At 31.6% G+C, this 17,408-nt stretch overlaps 1 protein-coding gene across 1 annotated transcript in view; it reads left to right on the top strand.

Annotated features, from left to right (window-relative positions):
- Atg4a (Autophagy-related 4a) overlaps positions 1-17,408 on the top strand; it is a 254,744-nt gene that overhangs the window by 213,154 nt on the left and 24,182 nt on the right. The window contains exon 9 of the mRNA XM_083090133.1: positions 7,585-7,750. Coding sequence (XP_082946259.1) covers positions 7,585-7,750 — 166 coding nt within the window. The remainder of the gene's footprint in view (positions 1-7,584; positions 7,751-17,408) is intronic.

Below are 17,408 nucleotides of genomic sequence, written 5' to 3'. Positions count from 1 at the left end.
TCATTCAATTTTATTTCCTCTTCACTAATATTGACAATTTTTATCTTCGGTTTTATTTGCGGTGACTCCGTAACCTTGAAATTCTCACCCAACTTGGCTTGTACGGTAGTCTTTAATTTTTCCATCTCCTCTTCTGTCTCATAATTCAGAATGACTGTTCCTTTGCTTCCTTTTCTTAACTTTGTTATTCCCATAGCCATGTTCTTGATATCTACTTTTTCTTTTATCATTTTTTAGTAGCTTCACTTTCCTGTTGCATCTTAGGCTTAATAATTATAATATTTTCTTTTCTCTTCTCTTTCATTGCTTCACTATAGCTTCTTTGTGTTCTTCCAAGGGGAGCGCCTCCTTGTATCATTCTTCTAAAATCTTCCATCCACTCTTGTTTAATATTTCTCAATTCTTCTTGTACTACTTCCTTAATCAGCATCTTAACTTCTTTTTTGCATGCTACTTCATTTTTCATTTCTTGCACTGTTCTTACAATCCAATCTATTTTTACTTCAATATTCGAAGATCCACTCGTACTTGTCGTTTTGTTTCCGCCTGGTGTTGTAATCGATCCCGCAGATCCTGTTGAACCCTGTCTATCTCTGAAGCTTCCCGATGATGATGTTGTCTTCTTCATGTCTGCTTCCTTATCACTTTCAATCATCAATTTCTCAAACGGGCCTTGGCATGGCACCGATTTATAGTTTTTATCATAAATTTTATGTTTACTTACACATCCCGGATGGTAAAAAAGTTTAACACATTTTTTACATGTCAATACTTGACTTTTTATTGCCTTCTTACATGCCGAGCATCGATATTCAACATATTCATCGTCCATACCGACCAAAATCGCTAATATCAGCGTGGCCGATCATTCACCTATGTGTCCATCTCCCATGCGTCAGCACTTTTGTCACCTTTAATGTCTACCTGTCGAGACTTCAATGTTCCGTCCCGAGAAGAAAGAGAGAGAGAGAGGGGGGGGGGGAGAAGGGAGGGGACAGAGAGGGAAGAAATTAGTACCTTTCAAATTCTCAGTATTTCATCATTATTAAGCTATTCATTTTAAATATTTATCTAAAAATATAATATAAAGGTAGGCCAATATTAGAGCCGAACGGAAACAGTGGATGGAAATGCGTGCGAGGATTAATTGTTAAATAATATTATATGTTAGTTAATATATTTAATATTATATGTTCGGCTTTCTAATATTGGCCTATCTTTATATTATATTTTTCAGATTTATATCTTTGAACTTTATTAAATTTATTTTAAATTAAATATTCACTTAGGTATTTAAATACATAAATATATCAATCCGTTTATATCATTTTTGTTTTCGTGCGGAAAATTCGGACCTATGTATTTTATAATTTTACTTTATTAAAGTAAATGTATAAAGTGAATGCTGGCTCTGCCCTTTCCCTCTATTCTAATCCCAAGAAAACCTTATCTAACCTCATCTATTTCTAATTTTAAATTGGAATTAGATTTGAATTAGATTTTTTTTGGAGATATATATAGAAAGAAAGCCAGATCTCTCTTCCCTATTATCGTGTTTACTTTTTAATAAATTATGTATAACATGTTGAAATAAACCCAGATAGCAAAGTCTGTAGAAAGCAGATCATGCCAAGTGTCTGCTATCAATATACAGGGTGTTCGGAAATTCAATCGACAAATTTTCAGAGATTATCGGCGGCATCATAAGAATCATTTTTTGCAAATGAACTTGGGGTCGGAAACGTGTCATTACATCGCTACGGCATACGGAGTGTTCGAAAGAGTCGGGACCTCGAAATATCACAAAAAGTAGAAGTTTTACAAAAAATTGTTTCAAACAAAAGTTGTAGGGTGTAAAAGGGTCTATTTACTGGCGCCATGTGTTTGACCTTGGATGGCGTCTCCAAGGTCACGACAAGGCCACCTTGAATTTTTGAAATAAAACCCTCCATTTTTTATTGCATATAACATACACTTTTTAAGAATGGATTCTTGTAGCTCTTCAAAAATTCAAGGTGGCCTTGTCGTGACCTTGGCGACGCTATCCAAGGTTAAACACATGGCGCCAATAAATAGACCTTTTTACATCCTACAACTTTTGTTTGAAACATTTTTTGTAAAACTTCTATTTTTTGTGATATTTCGAGGTCCCGACTCTTCGAACACTCCGTATGCCGTAGCGATGTAATGACATGTTTCCGACCCCAGGTTCATTTGCAAAAAATGATTCTTATGGTGCCCCCGACAATCTCTGAAAATTTGTCGATTGAATTTCCGAACACCCTGTATATACAGGGTGTCCCATTTTAAAAGTTCCACCCTCATAACTTTTCAGGATCAATGTTTGAAGGAAATAAGGAAACATAAAATTTGATCAGTACATGTAAATTTAAGCAACATATTTTTTTGTATTTTCAGTTGTAACGCATCTAATTGATTGAGCATGACATAAGCATTTGGCATACAATCTTGAATACACTTAGATCGCTGAGAAGTCTCTTCGCTTCCAAATAGATGCCAATAAGGCACTGATCAATATTCTTAACCACTGATCAATATTCTTAATGATTTTAAAAGATTGAGGAATCATATTAAACCAATTCAATGTTGAACCATTATTAGTATGTAATAGACGTATTCCTGGATCTCCAGAATATAAATGTCCACCTACTTTATCTTGAAATTTATTCCAAACTTGTGGAGAATTCCATCCTGGAGCCCATGCAAATGCTACTTGTTTATGCAAAGATTGGACATTGTGACTGCCCTCCATAGAAAAAGAAAACATCGTATCATCATCTTGTGATATATAGGGTTCATGTATATCAACATTAGCATACATAGCTGTACGTCCGCTATAACGATGCGGAGCCCGAGCTAATTTTTGCCCATGGATACGAAAAGATGCGTCCGGTGATGCCCGTTTAATTCCAATTAATTTTGGAAAATTAAAAATAATAGCATCTATAATCTGATCAATATGCAAACTTTTTTTTCTAATATAATTTATATAAAAATCATGTATTAAATATAACCATCTCCAACTTTCTAAAACAACTGCACTTCTCTCATAACTCTGTGGCTTATATAAGCGAAAAACCTTTGTGCACGTCCTTCGTAATTAATCACAGTTCCATCACTTTCAGCAAAACTAGAAACCGACAAAACTAAATTCGCTTTCTTTTGAATCAGATTATATTGATGATCTAATACAATTAAATAATTAACTTTATTTAAAGCAGTATTAACTTGCGTTGCCTTTGCGTGACGATACAAATCATTTTCTAATACGATTAGACCAACAGATGGAGTGTTACTATTACAGATATCTACAAGAGCGGCATCAAGACTTTTTTTACTAACATTACTAAACCTATGCTATTCACTTCGCCTACAATAAAAGTAATTCCAACTTCACTGCCACGATTTTTTAAAGCACGAGCAACATTTGCTGCCGAGGCAATTAATTCTTTACTACCTGAATTACTTCCTGAAATAATTAATGGCTTACGCGCTTCCATTAATTTTTGCACAGCTATATCTAATTTATCTACGACTCGGATAAAAGTTGTAGGGAACAAAGGGGGCTATCTAATAGTGACCTTGGATTCGACATTAAAGGTCATTTTCAAGGTCATTTGAAGGTCAACTTCCGTTTGTTAAATGGGGACCCCTATTTTTTATTACTTATTCTTGTAGCTTATCTCGAGAGCTTTCCAAAACACTATAATAAAGTATTTCTTCATTCAGTACTTTTCGAGTTATGAGGCTTGAAATAATTTCTTAATTTTATATAAACCATAAAATATCTAGTAAAATATTCATTTTTCGATTATCTTACCTTAATACTTTTATGTACAAAATAATGAGAGTAATCAATTGGTGTAAAGAGAACATACAGTTGTTTTTAAGAAAAAATATGGAATTGTTAATTGCAAATTACATATTTTTTCTTAAAAACAACTGTTTTTTCTTTACACCAATTGATTCCTCTCATTATTTTGTACATAAAAGTATTAAGGTAAGATATTTTCCTTCAAACGTTGATCCTGAAAAGTTATGAGGGTGGAACTTTTAAAATGGGACACCCTGTATATATTAATGTTAGCAAAAAGACTACAAATTTGGTATTGAAGCTGTTATTACTGATTAAGTTGACAAATTGGTGTCAAAATTCGAGCAGAACCTGGTCATAGAATCTGACGCAGATTGTCGGCAGAAACCAAGCAAGAACTGCGTGCGCGTAATTTGACTGCAGATTGACGGCAGAAATGGAACAGGGCTTGTATGCGTGATCTGATGATAAATTGGCAACAATCTGCATTTGATGAGATAGTTTCTTCGTTTACCGCTATGTGATGTACTTTTGCGCAATCAAATTTCTGTCAGAAATATATATAAACTCGCGATTATTAATAAAAGATCAAAAATATAGTAACTATTTCTATCACTTTAATTTCTGATATCTGATATAAGCAGATGAGATTCAGAATATTAAACTGATTGGAATCAATAGGATAAATGAAAAATTATTCATTTACTGCCTATTTGAAGCATAAAGGAAGAATTTAATTCTAAATAAATTATATCTTTAGTTTTATAAGTTAAATTTAATTACTTTCACCATTTACTTTATTATTAATTTAATTAAATTGAAGTTTTAATTAAATTGAATCTTTCACTATATGAAATATAACGATACTACGATATAACATATATTACATATATGTTATATTAGAAGAAAATTGTAATTAACCGATAACTCGCTGATAATAGTCTTATTTAGCATCTGTAATAATCAGTTTTATTGCATTTATATTACATATTTATATGAGTGACCAGAAGCTGCAGATTCTTCTCCGGATTTGCTGCCAATCAGATTACACGCGTGCAAATCCTGCTCGGTTTCTGCCGACAATTTGACGTCAAGTCATGTTAGCAGATTCTGCTCGGTTTTTGCTGACATTCTGCTGTCAGATTCTGTGAGCAGGTTTTGCTAGCAAATCGTGAGCCTATTGCGGACATAACGGATGCCAATCTACTAGCAACTTCTGTGGAAATTTGTCGCTAATCTGGAAAATTGCGCGTATTTTGCTTACCGGGAAATAATCAATCTTTATCTCTTTCTTCGCAAATTTATATTTATTCGCAATAATAATTAGAATCAGTAATTGTAAACAAAAATACAAATACAGAAATAGAGTGTAACAAAAATAAGTGATAGGAAATTTATGGTATTTCAAAGACATTAGGAATCAGGAATTAATAAAGTTACACTTATTTTGTAATTCTTAATGAAACTAAATAATAATTCTGAAGTGTACTGGCAGTAGTAATGACAAGCAAATGTAAACAAGGAAAATATAAATACATAAATAGGATGTAACGAATAAATAATAAGTATGAAAAGTGTGATATTTTAAAGACGGTAGGAATTGAAAGAGAATGCCACAATAATTCAAAGCGTGTATATTTAGAAATGCACTCTCTAAAATATCAAGAGAAAAGTGACTCATGAAATATAAATTAATGTCAAAATTTATTTATTATTTTAATTTATTATATTTATTATATTATTATTATTATTATTATATAGACGCAGGCACGCATGTAGAAAAAATATATGCTTGTGTAAATATGGAATATACACGATCTGGCTATAAAGTTTTAGGACTATCTCTACCAAAAATAAAGAAATTGTTATACCTTCAATATTATCATTTATTTTTCAATGTATATTCCTTTTAATTTCACACAGAACTTGACGCGTTCCTCTAGCTTGTTTTGGTTGTTCTGAAAATTCGAAATTTGGACGCTGTTTAATTGTCTCGTAACATTGCTTTGAATCTACTTCACATCATCAAATCAGCTTTAACTTTAGTTTAAGTTTGGGGGAAAGAAAATAATTAGTCGAGGCCAAATTGGAAGAATAGGAGGAGGGGTGAAAGCACAGTCACGTTTTTAGATGCTAAAAATGATTGCAGCATTATGCGCCGGAGCGTTATAATGGAGCAGAAACCAATCACTATTCCTTTTTATCTCAGGTTACACGGTGCCGATTTTTGCAAGTAACTTTCTTATATGTAAAATTTAATTAATTGTTATCCTTTATAGAACAAATTCTTTGTTAATTATGCTTTTCACATCACAGAAAGCATGTTTCCATAATAATTTTACTCAATTTTCCACAAAACTTGATCGTATACTGTTGCTCGATAAATGCTTCTATAACGAAACAAATATATCACAAAACAGGCTCGAATATGAACTGCACTGAATCAATACTGATAAAGTTTAATAAAGGCGTAGTTAAATATTATAATGCAAGAGATTTCAAATGACGAAAGATGGGTGGCGTTGTCTGGGCATTTTATATATACAGGGTGTTCCATTTTAACTTTGCCATCGAAATATCTTGTAAAGTCTAAAAGATACGAAAAAATGTTTCAGACAAAAGTTGTATGGTTTCGAGGGGGGCATAAGATGATGTCATTAGTTTGACCTTGAAGAGTTATCTGAAGGTCACGTGAAGGTCACCTCCAACTTTTTAAATAGGACACCCTATATATTTTTGCACATTCTTGTAGCTTATCTCGAGAGCTTTCCAAAACACTATAATTAAGTACCTTTTCGTTAAGTACTTTCCGAGTTATGAGGCTTGAAATCATTTCTTAATTTTACATAAACCATAAAATATCTTGTAAAATATTCATTTTTCGATTATCTTATCTTAATACTTTTATGCACAAAATAATGAGGAATCAATTGATGTAAAGAAAACACATAATTGTTTCGAAAAAAGAAATGTAATTTGCAATTAACAAATACATTTTTTTTTCGAAACAATTATGTGTTTTCTTTACGCCAATTGATTCCTCTCATTATTTTGTACATAAAAATATTAAGGTAAGATAATCGAAAAATGAATATTTTACAAGATATTTTACGGTTTATGTAAAATTAAGAAATGATTTCAAGCCTCATAACTCGGAAAGTACTTAATGAAAACTAACTTAATTATAGTGTTTTGGAAATCTCTCGAGATGAGCTACAAGAATATGCAAAAGTATATAGGGAGTCCCGTTTAAAAAGTTGGAGGTGATCTTCACGTGACCTTCAGGTAACTCTTCAAGGTCAAACTAATGGCACCTTCTTATGTCCCCCTCGAAACCATACAACTTTTGTCTGAAACATTTTTTCGTATCTTTTAGACTTTACGAGATATTTCGATGGCAAAGTTAAAATGGAACACCCTGTATATATTAGTTTTTTATAGTCAGAAAACTTTATAATTAGATTGTTTATATTTTAAATTTTTATATATTATATTTTATATTATATTTTAAATATTTGTTTATATTTTATAATTTTTCAAAAATTTAAATGAATAGCACGCGCGCAGGGCTTATGTTTAATAAATAAAATTTGTTGAAAATTTAGAAAGAGAAAGAGGATTTATTAGATATTTATATTTTTATTATGTTTTAAGTACAAATACACATGTTGCGTGATATTTTGAAAATTATACGTATATCATCATTATATGTATATTATCATTAATAATTAATCTATCTTATATTTCAGTGTTTCTTCTGTGCTACAGAAAAAGAATTTAAATCTTTATGTAAATCAATGCAAGAAGAATTAATTTTGCCTGAGAAACAACCATTATTTGAGCTCTGCAAAGAACGTTTAACACATTGGACACCAGCAGATGATGTTGCTTCTGAAGCGATAGCAACTTCTAGTTGTACGTATTTAATTATTATTACAAACAATTTATATGTTCGATTCGTATGAATGTACACGCATGTGTACATGCGTGAATGCATATTATATGTGTATACGTGTATGCTTTAACTTCACCAAAGTGCTTTTCTGATCCAAAAACAAGCTAGTATTTGCGATTACGTATCATGTATTTTTATTAGAGATGAACAATACATATCCGTACATATCTTGGAAACATGTATTTCTAACAGTATTCAACAAGAATGCACGATTTTGAACAAAAATTGATATGAAAAGAATCGATAAAAATCGGAAAAAATCGATGCTAAATAATTGATTAGTGTAAAAAAAGAAATCGAAAAATCGATATATCAATTTTATTTTATTTTTTAATATTTAAAACTGATCATTTTTATAATTTTTTTATATTAACACCTTCACATAAAATTATATTTGGAAATGAATCAACTTTTTGATACCATAAAATTTATTTTATTGATCGCTAAACAATTTAAATGTTCTAGAAGTTTTTTTGTTGTCTATTGTTCTTTGTTCTTTTATATTTCGAATAATTTGAATTGATATGATTTGAAACTGCCGTTTGTAAATCAAAGTAGTCTTGCAAAGAGAAAAGTAATTGATCATTTTTTATGACATTTAAAAGAGAATGTTTATAATTAAGATCCATGCCCAGGCACATGATGATAAAATTCATACCTAGCTTGATTCGTATTCGGTTCGAAAATTGCTGATTTAAAATAATAAATAGAACAATAGAGGTCACCAATATGAAAAACGGGATAAAGGAAAAAAAGCATGTCAGCATTAATTTTTTTAATGAATATGCAGTGCAGTGTGTTCATAAAGAAAATCAATAAATGTTTAATGTTCACAGGATTAAAAAACGAGAATAATCATATAGAATAAAGTCAAAATAATAAATAAAATGGGAAAAATTAGAAAAAAATAAATAATGAAAACTTACAAGAAGATGCATGGAAGTGTTCTCCTCCTATTTTGATAAGCTTCTAATATGTTATTTCCTAGACAAAAATAGGGTTTATGTATTTTTTTATGCGTACACATATGTATGTCCAGAGGATAAAACACCTCTTTAAAAAAAATCGGTTTTTTTCTTTTCGAAACGAATATTTTCGAAACTATAGGAGAGAGATAAATTTTCTCTCCTATAGTTTCAAATTAAAAGTTAAATTGTTTTTAAGACTATTTTACAATGAAAAAATTTTTTATTCTTTTAATTTTTCAAACTATCCACCACTATATAAACATTTTTTAATTTTGAAATTTCTTTATCACCAAATGAAAGGTTTTTTAATCTAAGCATATATGATTAAGTTATGTTTGGAAAAATCATTTTTCAGAATTAATTATAGACCTCTATAAATATCCTATTCCTGTCTATCCATGCGCTCGATTCTTCGCCCAACACATCTTGTTTTTCCGTAAGAAAATAACTAACATAGATACATTTGACTACGTAATCATGTTTTTTTCGTGCATAGCTAGAATAACATTGATATAACAGTTTAATATATAATAAGATATCAATACGTTAAATATCCCAGCAAACACAGAATATTGTAGCAACATTGCTGCAATGTTGTAATATTGCTGCAATGTTGCCGTAATATTCTGTGTTTGCTGGGATAAATAAGTTCAAAGTGCATGTACGAAATGGGACACGAGTGACTAAACTTGTTTAATTTAAAACGGCACAAGATGAGGTAATAATAATAATAACAATAACAATAACAATAATAATAATAATAATATATAAAATATATAAAATAAATATAATAATAATATAAATAATATAATAATAATAATAAAATAAATATAATAATAATATATAAAATAACAATAATAACAGTAGTAATAATAATAGTAATAATAATATTTATACTAATAATAATAATACTAATAATGAAATAATGATAATAATGATAATGATAATAACAATAATAGTAATAATAATAACAATCCCAGTCAGCAAAGTCTGTTCAAACAGATTTTGTCAATTTCTGCTACAAATTTTTGTCGACAGTAAGATTGCAGATTGTATAAAAAATTTGTTATATCAAATAATGATAACAGAATGTCAGCAGAAATGTTACAAAACCTGCTGACATAATTTGATAACAGAAACTGAACAGGATTTGTTTAAAATTATCATAGCAGATTGGTGGCAGAAATCGAGCAAGATCTGCGCAACACAGTTTGATATCAGATTGGTTGCAGAAACCGAGCAGGATTTGCGCAATGAAATTTGATATTAAATTCTCGGCAGATATCGAGTAGAGCCTGCTGATATAACTGACGGCAGATTGATGACAGAAATTGAACAGGATCTGTGCGACGTAATTTGACAACAGATTGTCGGCAGAAACCGAGCAGGATCTGCGCAATGAAATTTGATGTCAAATTATCGGCAGAAATCGAGTAAAGCCTGCAGATATAACTGACTGCAAATTGATAGCAGAAATTTAACAGGATATGTGAGGCGCAATTTGATAGCAAATTGATAACAAAAATCGAGCAGGATCTGCGCACATAATCTCTGATAGCAGATTGACGGCAGAAACGGAACAGAGTTTGCATGATTCGATAGTTCCTTCACTTACCGCTACGTGAGCTGTACTTTCTCGTAATCTAATTTCTGTCAGAAATATATATAAAGTTGCGAATATGAATACAAGACTAAAAATATAGTAATTATCATTTTAATTTCTATCACTTTAATTTCTGATATCTGATACAAGCAGATGAGATTCAGAATATTAAACTGATTGGAATCAATATGATAAATGGAAAATTATTCATGTACTGCCTATTTGAGGCATAAAGCAAGAATTTAATTCTAAATAAATTACATCTCCAGTTTTAAAAGTTACATTTACTTTTATCATTTACTTTATTATTAATTTAATTAAATTAAATTAGTCCTTCGCTATATGAGATATAACTACGATATAACATATATTACATTAACATATATTACGATATAACATATGACATATATGTCATTTTAGAAGAAAATTGTAATTAACTTGCCGATAATATTCTTATTTAGCACTTGTAATAATCAATTTTGTTGCATTTATATAATATTAATAAAAGTAAGCGCAAATCTTGTGCAGTTTCTGCTGTCAATTTGCCATCAGGTTGTATGCGCAGATTCTGCTCGGTTTCTGCTGGCAATCTACCCTGGCGAAAATAAGAAACTTTATAAAGCGTTAACAACCGTTGAGTGAGGGTTTTCTGAGAGTTTATATGCTTTTCAAACTTTGTAAGAGCACTTACATAACGCTGTTGGGTTTTGAATGCTCATCAAACGCTGCAGTGTTGCAATTTTTGTTCTACAAACTCTTTATATAATGTTACATGAAAGTTTTGCAATGCTGAGGTAACATTTTTCAGAGTACGTTCAGTAAACGTTGATACATCTTCGTGTACAGAGTTTACTCAGACTTTTCAAACGTTTACGATTACGCTATAACATACAAACGTCTTTTAAACGCTAAAGTGTTGCAATTTTTGTTCTACAAACTCTTTACTAATCGTTTTTAAACTCTCGACGAACTTCCACAAACGTTCATGTAAACGCCAAACAAACGTCTCATTTTTGCCAGGGTAACATCAAATTGCATCGCGCAGATACTGCTCGGTTTCTGCCGACAGTTTGTTGACAGGTTATGTTTTACAGATTCTGTCGCCAAAACAAAAGCTTAATGCGGACACAAATGACTACGGTTCTGGTGTGTGATTCTGATCGAATTTGCTGCCAATCTGCTGCCAACCTGCTAACATTTTGCTTACTGAGAATAATAATAATAGTAATAGTAATAATAGTAGTAATAATAGTAATAGTAATAATAATAATAATAATAATATAATTATATATAGTTGCGTAGCTTTACGGAATGCATGCTGCATTTATTTATTACACTTATTTCCGGTAAAAATGGAATTAATATCTTATATCACGAATCGTAGCTATTATTTTTCTATCGCTTGTTGTTTTAATTTAAAGTCTGTAGAAGAATTTAAAAGATTAAAAAAATTTAAGGTTAAAAGTTAATGATTATGAAAATATTTGAAATACACAATGTAAATATACAGGGTGTTCAAAAAGTCCCGGACCGGTTGAATATTTCATAAACTATGCACTTTAGAAAATGTTTCAGACAAAAGTTGTATGGTTTGAAGGGGGCCATAAGATGGCGTCATTGGTTTGACCTTGAAAAGTCGTTTGAAGGTCACGTGAAAGTCACCTTCAATTTCTTAAATGGAACCCCCTATTTTTTGTTACTTATTCTTGTAGCTTATCTCGAGAGCTTTCCAAAACACTATAATAAAGTATTTCTTCATTGAGTACTTTTCGAGTTATGAGGCTTGAAATAATTTCTTAATTTTACATAAACCATAAAATATCTAGTAAAATATTCATTTTTCGATTATCTTACCTTAATACTTTTATGTACAAAATAATGAGAGGAATCAATTGGTGTAAAGAAAATACATAGTTATTTTTAAGAAAAAATATGTAATTGTTAATTGCAAATTACATATTTTTTCTTCGAAACAACTATGTTTTTTCTTTACACCAATTGATTCCTCTCATTATTTTGTACATAAAAGTATTAAGGTAAGATAATCGAAAAATGAATATTTTACTAGATATTTTATGGTTTATGTAAAATTAAGAAATTATTTCAAGCCTCATAACTCGAAAAGTACTCAATGAAGAAATACTTTATTATAGTGTTTTGGAAAGCTCTCGAGATAAGCTACAAGAATAAGTAACAAAAAATAGGGGGTTCCATTTAAGAAATTGAAGGTGACCTTCACGTGACCTTCAAACGACTTTTCAAGGTCAAACCAATGACGCCATCTTATGGCCCCCTTCAAGCCATACAACTTTTGTCTGAAACATTTCTTTCTAAAGTGCATAGTTTATGAAATATTCAACCGGTCCGGGACTTTTTGAACACCCTGTATATCATTGTGGGAGGAGAACAATAGTATAAAATGCTGTTTTTTCGCGAACTTTATTAGCTTAATACGTGACATTATTTTATCCTGTACTATTAAACGTTATAAATTTTTAGATATGTATTGATTTTAAAAATATCTGTCAATAATTTTACCTCTCTTAAAATTTTACTTTTATAATTTTTTAAAATCATTTATAACACAGTAATTCTTGTTTATTGTATTTTTCCAGTATTGCGAAGAAACGCTTTTTACTTAGAGAAAATAAACAATGTGGAAAACACATTAAATACTTAATTATAAATCATTTAAAAGTATTCATATCTTCTTTATTCAAACAGACTTCTTGCAAAGAATGAAAATTTCAAAAAGAGGTACATAATATGTCATGTGCTTGTTTAAGAATGAAATAAAATTATTATTTAAATATCATAAATATAATGTAAATATAATAAGCATATAATAAAACATTACTATTTTTTAAACATAATTATTAATTATTAACATAAGTGTATATTTATATTATTTAATATTTATTATTTTTGTGTATACGTATATACGTTTGTGTATATGTCATAGTATTTAGTATTTAGTAGTACAATCCCAGCAAACACAGAATATTACGGCAACATTGCAGCAATATTACAACATTGCAGCAATGTTGCTACAATATTCTGTGTTTGCTGGGATAACAATTGTAATATGGATAAATTGTACATGCATAAATTGTAGGGTTTATCGGTTAAAGTTTGGTATATTCAGCATCGACTATTCGTGTCTACTTTAGTTTCGTGTGTTGTTTATTTAATTTACACTTTCGTATATTTGTTATTCATGTTGTACATGTGAACGCATTCGTCGCGACAAATATGGATATTATATCAGTTAATACAATAGTATGTGATATCAGATATAATTATTGAAGCAGAATTAAATTGAGAGAATGGGTGTGATTGAAGAATAAAGCAAGCTCTTTATATTCTATATAGTTTATTTTATATTCACAGACGCTCCTTCAGCTCACGCACTTGTTTCTCAATAGACTACAACAGCGCTAGACTAGATGCGCGGCTGAGACTCGAATAAAAAAAACTTGCGCTCGCTTTCTTATCAACAATGGACAACATGCCTTAACCGTTTCGTACCTCCGGGACATATATGTCCCACCTACGAAAAAAATCATAACTTTTATAAACAAATAATCCAATCGACTTTTACCTCGGCTTGTTTTAAAGAAAACGGTTCAAGCTACATGTAAAAAAATCGCGCACTTTGAAATGTAATGTTTACAATAAAATATAATTATCTAAACTTTGTAAAAAATCAAACTTTTAGAGAATGAAGATTAACCTTATATTAATCGAAAAATCATAGAATTTATGCGTTAATTATAAACTTAAAGTTTTATTTAAATATGATTACAACTTTATTATGATAAATATTATAATATTTTATATGTGTAATCAAAGTAAGATGACGCGTGCGACTATGACGGGCATCTAAGTCTCGCAGCAAATGCGAGGCTTGCAAAAAAAAGTGTATAACAACGCTACAAATCGAACGTGTGTGTGCATATTCAGGAAAAAACATAATATATATTTAAAAAAATAAAATCTAAGCTCATATTTTAAATATATTGATATTTAAGCTTTTCATAATCGCCATCTTGAATGCCATTTTGAATTTAAATTTTGATGATAAATTTGGAATCAGCACCCTCAAAAACCTATAAAACTATTTTCATATGAAACACATCTCTTTTGGGAAAGCCGGAGGTACGAAAGGGTTAAACTATATCAATACTCTCCCTGTTTAAGCGTGTTGTACACTCTACGACACTCATACACACACTCGCGCATCATTTTAAACCTCTCTTTGGTTTAACGCTTTGGTAAAAATATTGGCCTTTTATACTTTAGAAGGAATGTGTGTAACCGTTATCTCTCTTTTCATTTTTCTCTCGTATATAGTGATAACGGACATCAATGTGTTTCGAGCGCTGATGAAACTCCGGATTTTTGACTAATCTTATTGCACTTTCATTATCTATGAAAATTTCTGTTGCCTCTACACATGGATATTCCTCATAAATCTCCGTAGCCAAACAGCCTCTCTCGTTGCAGCCGACGCTGCCACATATTCGGATTCCATTGTACTCATTGTTACAAAACTTCGTTTTTTCGAACACCACGTAATAGGACCGTATTTTAACTCAAAAAAATAATCAGTAGTTGACTTTCTGGTTTCCGTATCGTTCGCGTAATCAGCATCCGAGTAACCAACTAACTTTAACGCGTTTTCGCCACCACGAAACTCGATTCCATATTCACTCGTTCCCGTGAGATACGCGAGTATGCGCTTCACTGTTCGCCAATGACTGTCATTGTGATTGTTTAAGTATTTGCTCACTAAATTGACCGAATACGCGATATCCGGACGAGAGACTATAGCTAGAAACATAAGCGATCCTACAGCTTCGCGATACAGTACAATTTCAGACTCGACCTCGTTCTTCGTTATGGGATGTAACACCGTGTGTGAATCAGGCAGTATGCTGACCGGATTCGCACCACTCATTCGAAATTTATCGATCACTCGTTTTGCATAAGCACTTTGCTGTACAAAAACAGATTTCTTTTCCCTATCTCGTTCGATTTGCATATCCACAAACATACTCGCATTACTTAAGGTGATTTTGAACGCGCCGTTCAGATATTCAATGACAGTCTCGAGGATTACTCGAGATTTCGCCGCAATCAGTCCGTCATCGACAAATAATGCTAAGTATACCACGAAACCCTCAACATTTTCTATGAAAATGCACTTGTTTGCCTCTATTTCTTTGAAATTAAACTCTTTTAGAAAAACACAAAACTTTTTGTTCCAATAACGAGGAACTTGTTCAAACCCATAAAGTGCTTTTCGTAATCGATACACGACCCTGTCACTTGGCTTTTCGACTTTTAGACCCTCTGGAACAGCCATATACAGGGTGACCCATTTTAACTTAGGCAGCCAAATAACTCGAAAAATAAGCAAGATAGAGAAAAATGTTTTAGACAAAAGTTGTATGGTTTCGAGGGGGCCATAAGATGATATCATTGGTTTGACCTTGAAGAGTCATTTGAAGGTCACGTGAAGGTCACTTCAATTTTTTTAAATGGAACATCCTATATATTTTTGTACATTCTTGTAGCTCATCTCGAGAGCTTTCCAAAACACTATAATTAAGTACATTTTCGTTAAGTACTTTTTGAGTTATGAGGCTTGAAATAATTTCTTAATTTTACATAAACCGTAAAATATCTTGTAAAATATTCATTTTTCGATTACCTTACCTTAATAGTTTTATGTACAAAATAATGAGAGGAATCAATTGGTGTAAAGAAAACACACAGTTGTTTCGAAGAAAAAATATGTAATTTGCAATTAACAATTCCATATTTTTTCTTAAAAACAACTATGTGTTTTCTTTACACCAATTGATTCCTCTCATTATTTTGTACATAAAAGTATTAAGGTAAGATAATCGAAAAATGAATATTTTACAAGATATTTTACGGTTTATGTAAAATTAAGAAATTATTTCAAGCATCATAACTCAAAAAGTACTTAACGGAAAGGTACTTAATTATAGTGTTTTGGAAAGCTCTCGAAATAAGCTACAAGAATGTACAAAAATATATAGGGTATTCCATTTAAAAAAATTGAAGTGACCTTCACGTGACCTTCAAATGACTCTTCAAGGTCAAACCAATGATACCATCTTATGGCCCCCTCGAAACCATACAACTTTTGTCTAAAACATTTTTCTCTATCTTGCTTATTTTTCGAGTTATTTGGCTGCCTAAGTTAAAATGGGTCACCCTGTAGATTTCTTCCTTCAGCTCCCCATGTAGGAACGCCGTTTGCACGTCGAACTGAGTAAGCTCGAGATCCTTTGCTGCAATCACTGCAAGTAGCATCCTAAGTGAGTCATACCTTACTGGAACAAACGTTTCCGTAAAATCCACTCCCTGCTGCTGCATAAATCCTCGAGCACACAGTCGTGCTTTGAACCTATATACATTCCCGTTGTTGTCCCTCATGAGTTTGAAAACCCACTTCGAGTCTATTATTTTCATACCTGCCTTCTTTCGACTATCGACTAGATCTCGTTCTCTCGATGCGCTTCTAACTCGCTGTTGATTGCCTCAATCCACTGAGATGCTTCTTCGCTCTTCATGGCTTCTTTGAACGTTAAGGGTGCGCTGAGTGTAGCCACGTTCGACTCGTAACGCGCCGGACGTTTTAAGCTCTCTCGACTTCTCAAGTTTGGTCTCGACTGGACTGATTTCACACGCTCTTCTTGTTCTGCCTCTATGTTCTCCATAGCCGGCAGAATAGCCTCGTGCTCTTGCTCGTTTTCGCTGTCCAGTAGACAGACTTCTTGTTCGTCCTTCGGCAGAATTATTCCAGTATCCTCTTCACTGACTGACACCTTGATTTTTCCGATTTTCTCGTTAAACACAACATCATGTGATACAGTCACCTTTCTCGCCTCTGGATCATAGACTCGATAGTTCGATAACTGACCTTCGTATCCAACTAACAGCACCCTTCTTACTCGTACGTCTAACTTCGTCGACAGTTGCTTTGGTATGTGCATATATGTTTCCGACCCA

This window comes from Camponotus vicinus, unplaced genomic scaffold (assembly GCF_025532165.1).
Source record: "Camponotus vicinus isolate PSW18456_S1 unplaced genomic scaffold, iyCamVici1.0 SCAF_2, whole genome shotgun sequence".
Taxonomy (NCBI): domain Eukaryota; kingdom Metazoa; phylum Arthropoda; class Insecta; order Hymenoptera; family Formicidae; genus Camponotus; species Camponotus vicinus.
Note: the sequence above shows the minus strand (reverse complement) of the source record. Positions and strands in the feature narration are given on the sequence as shown.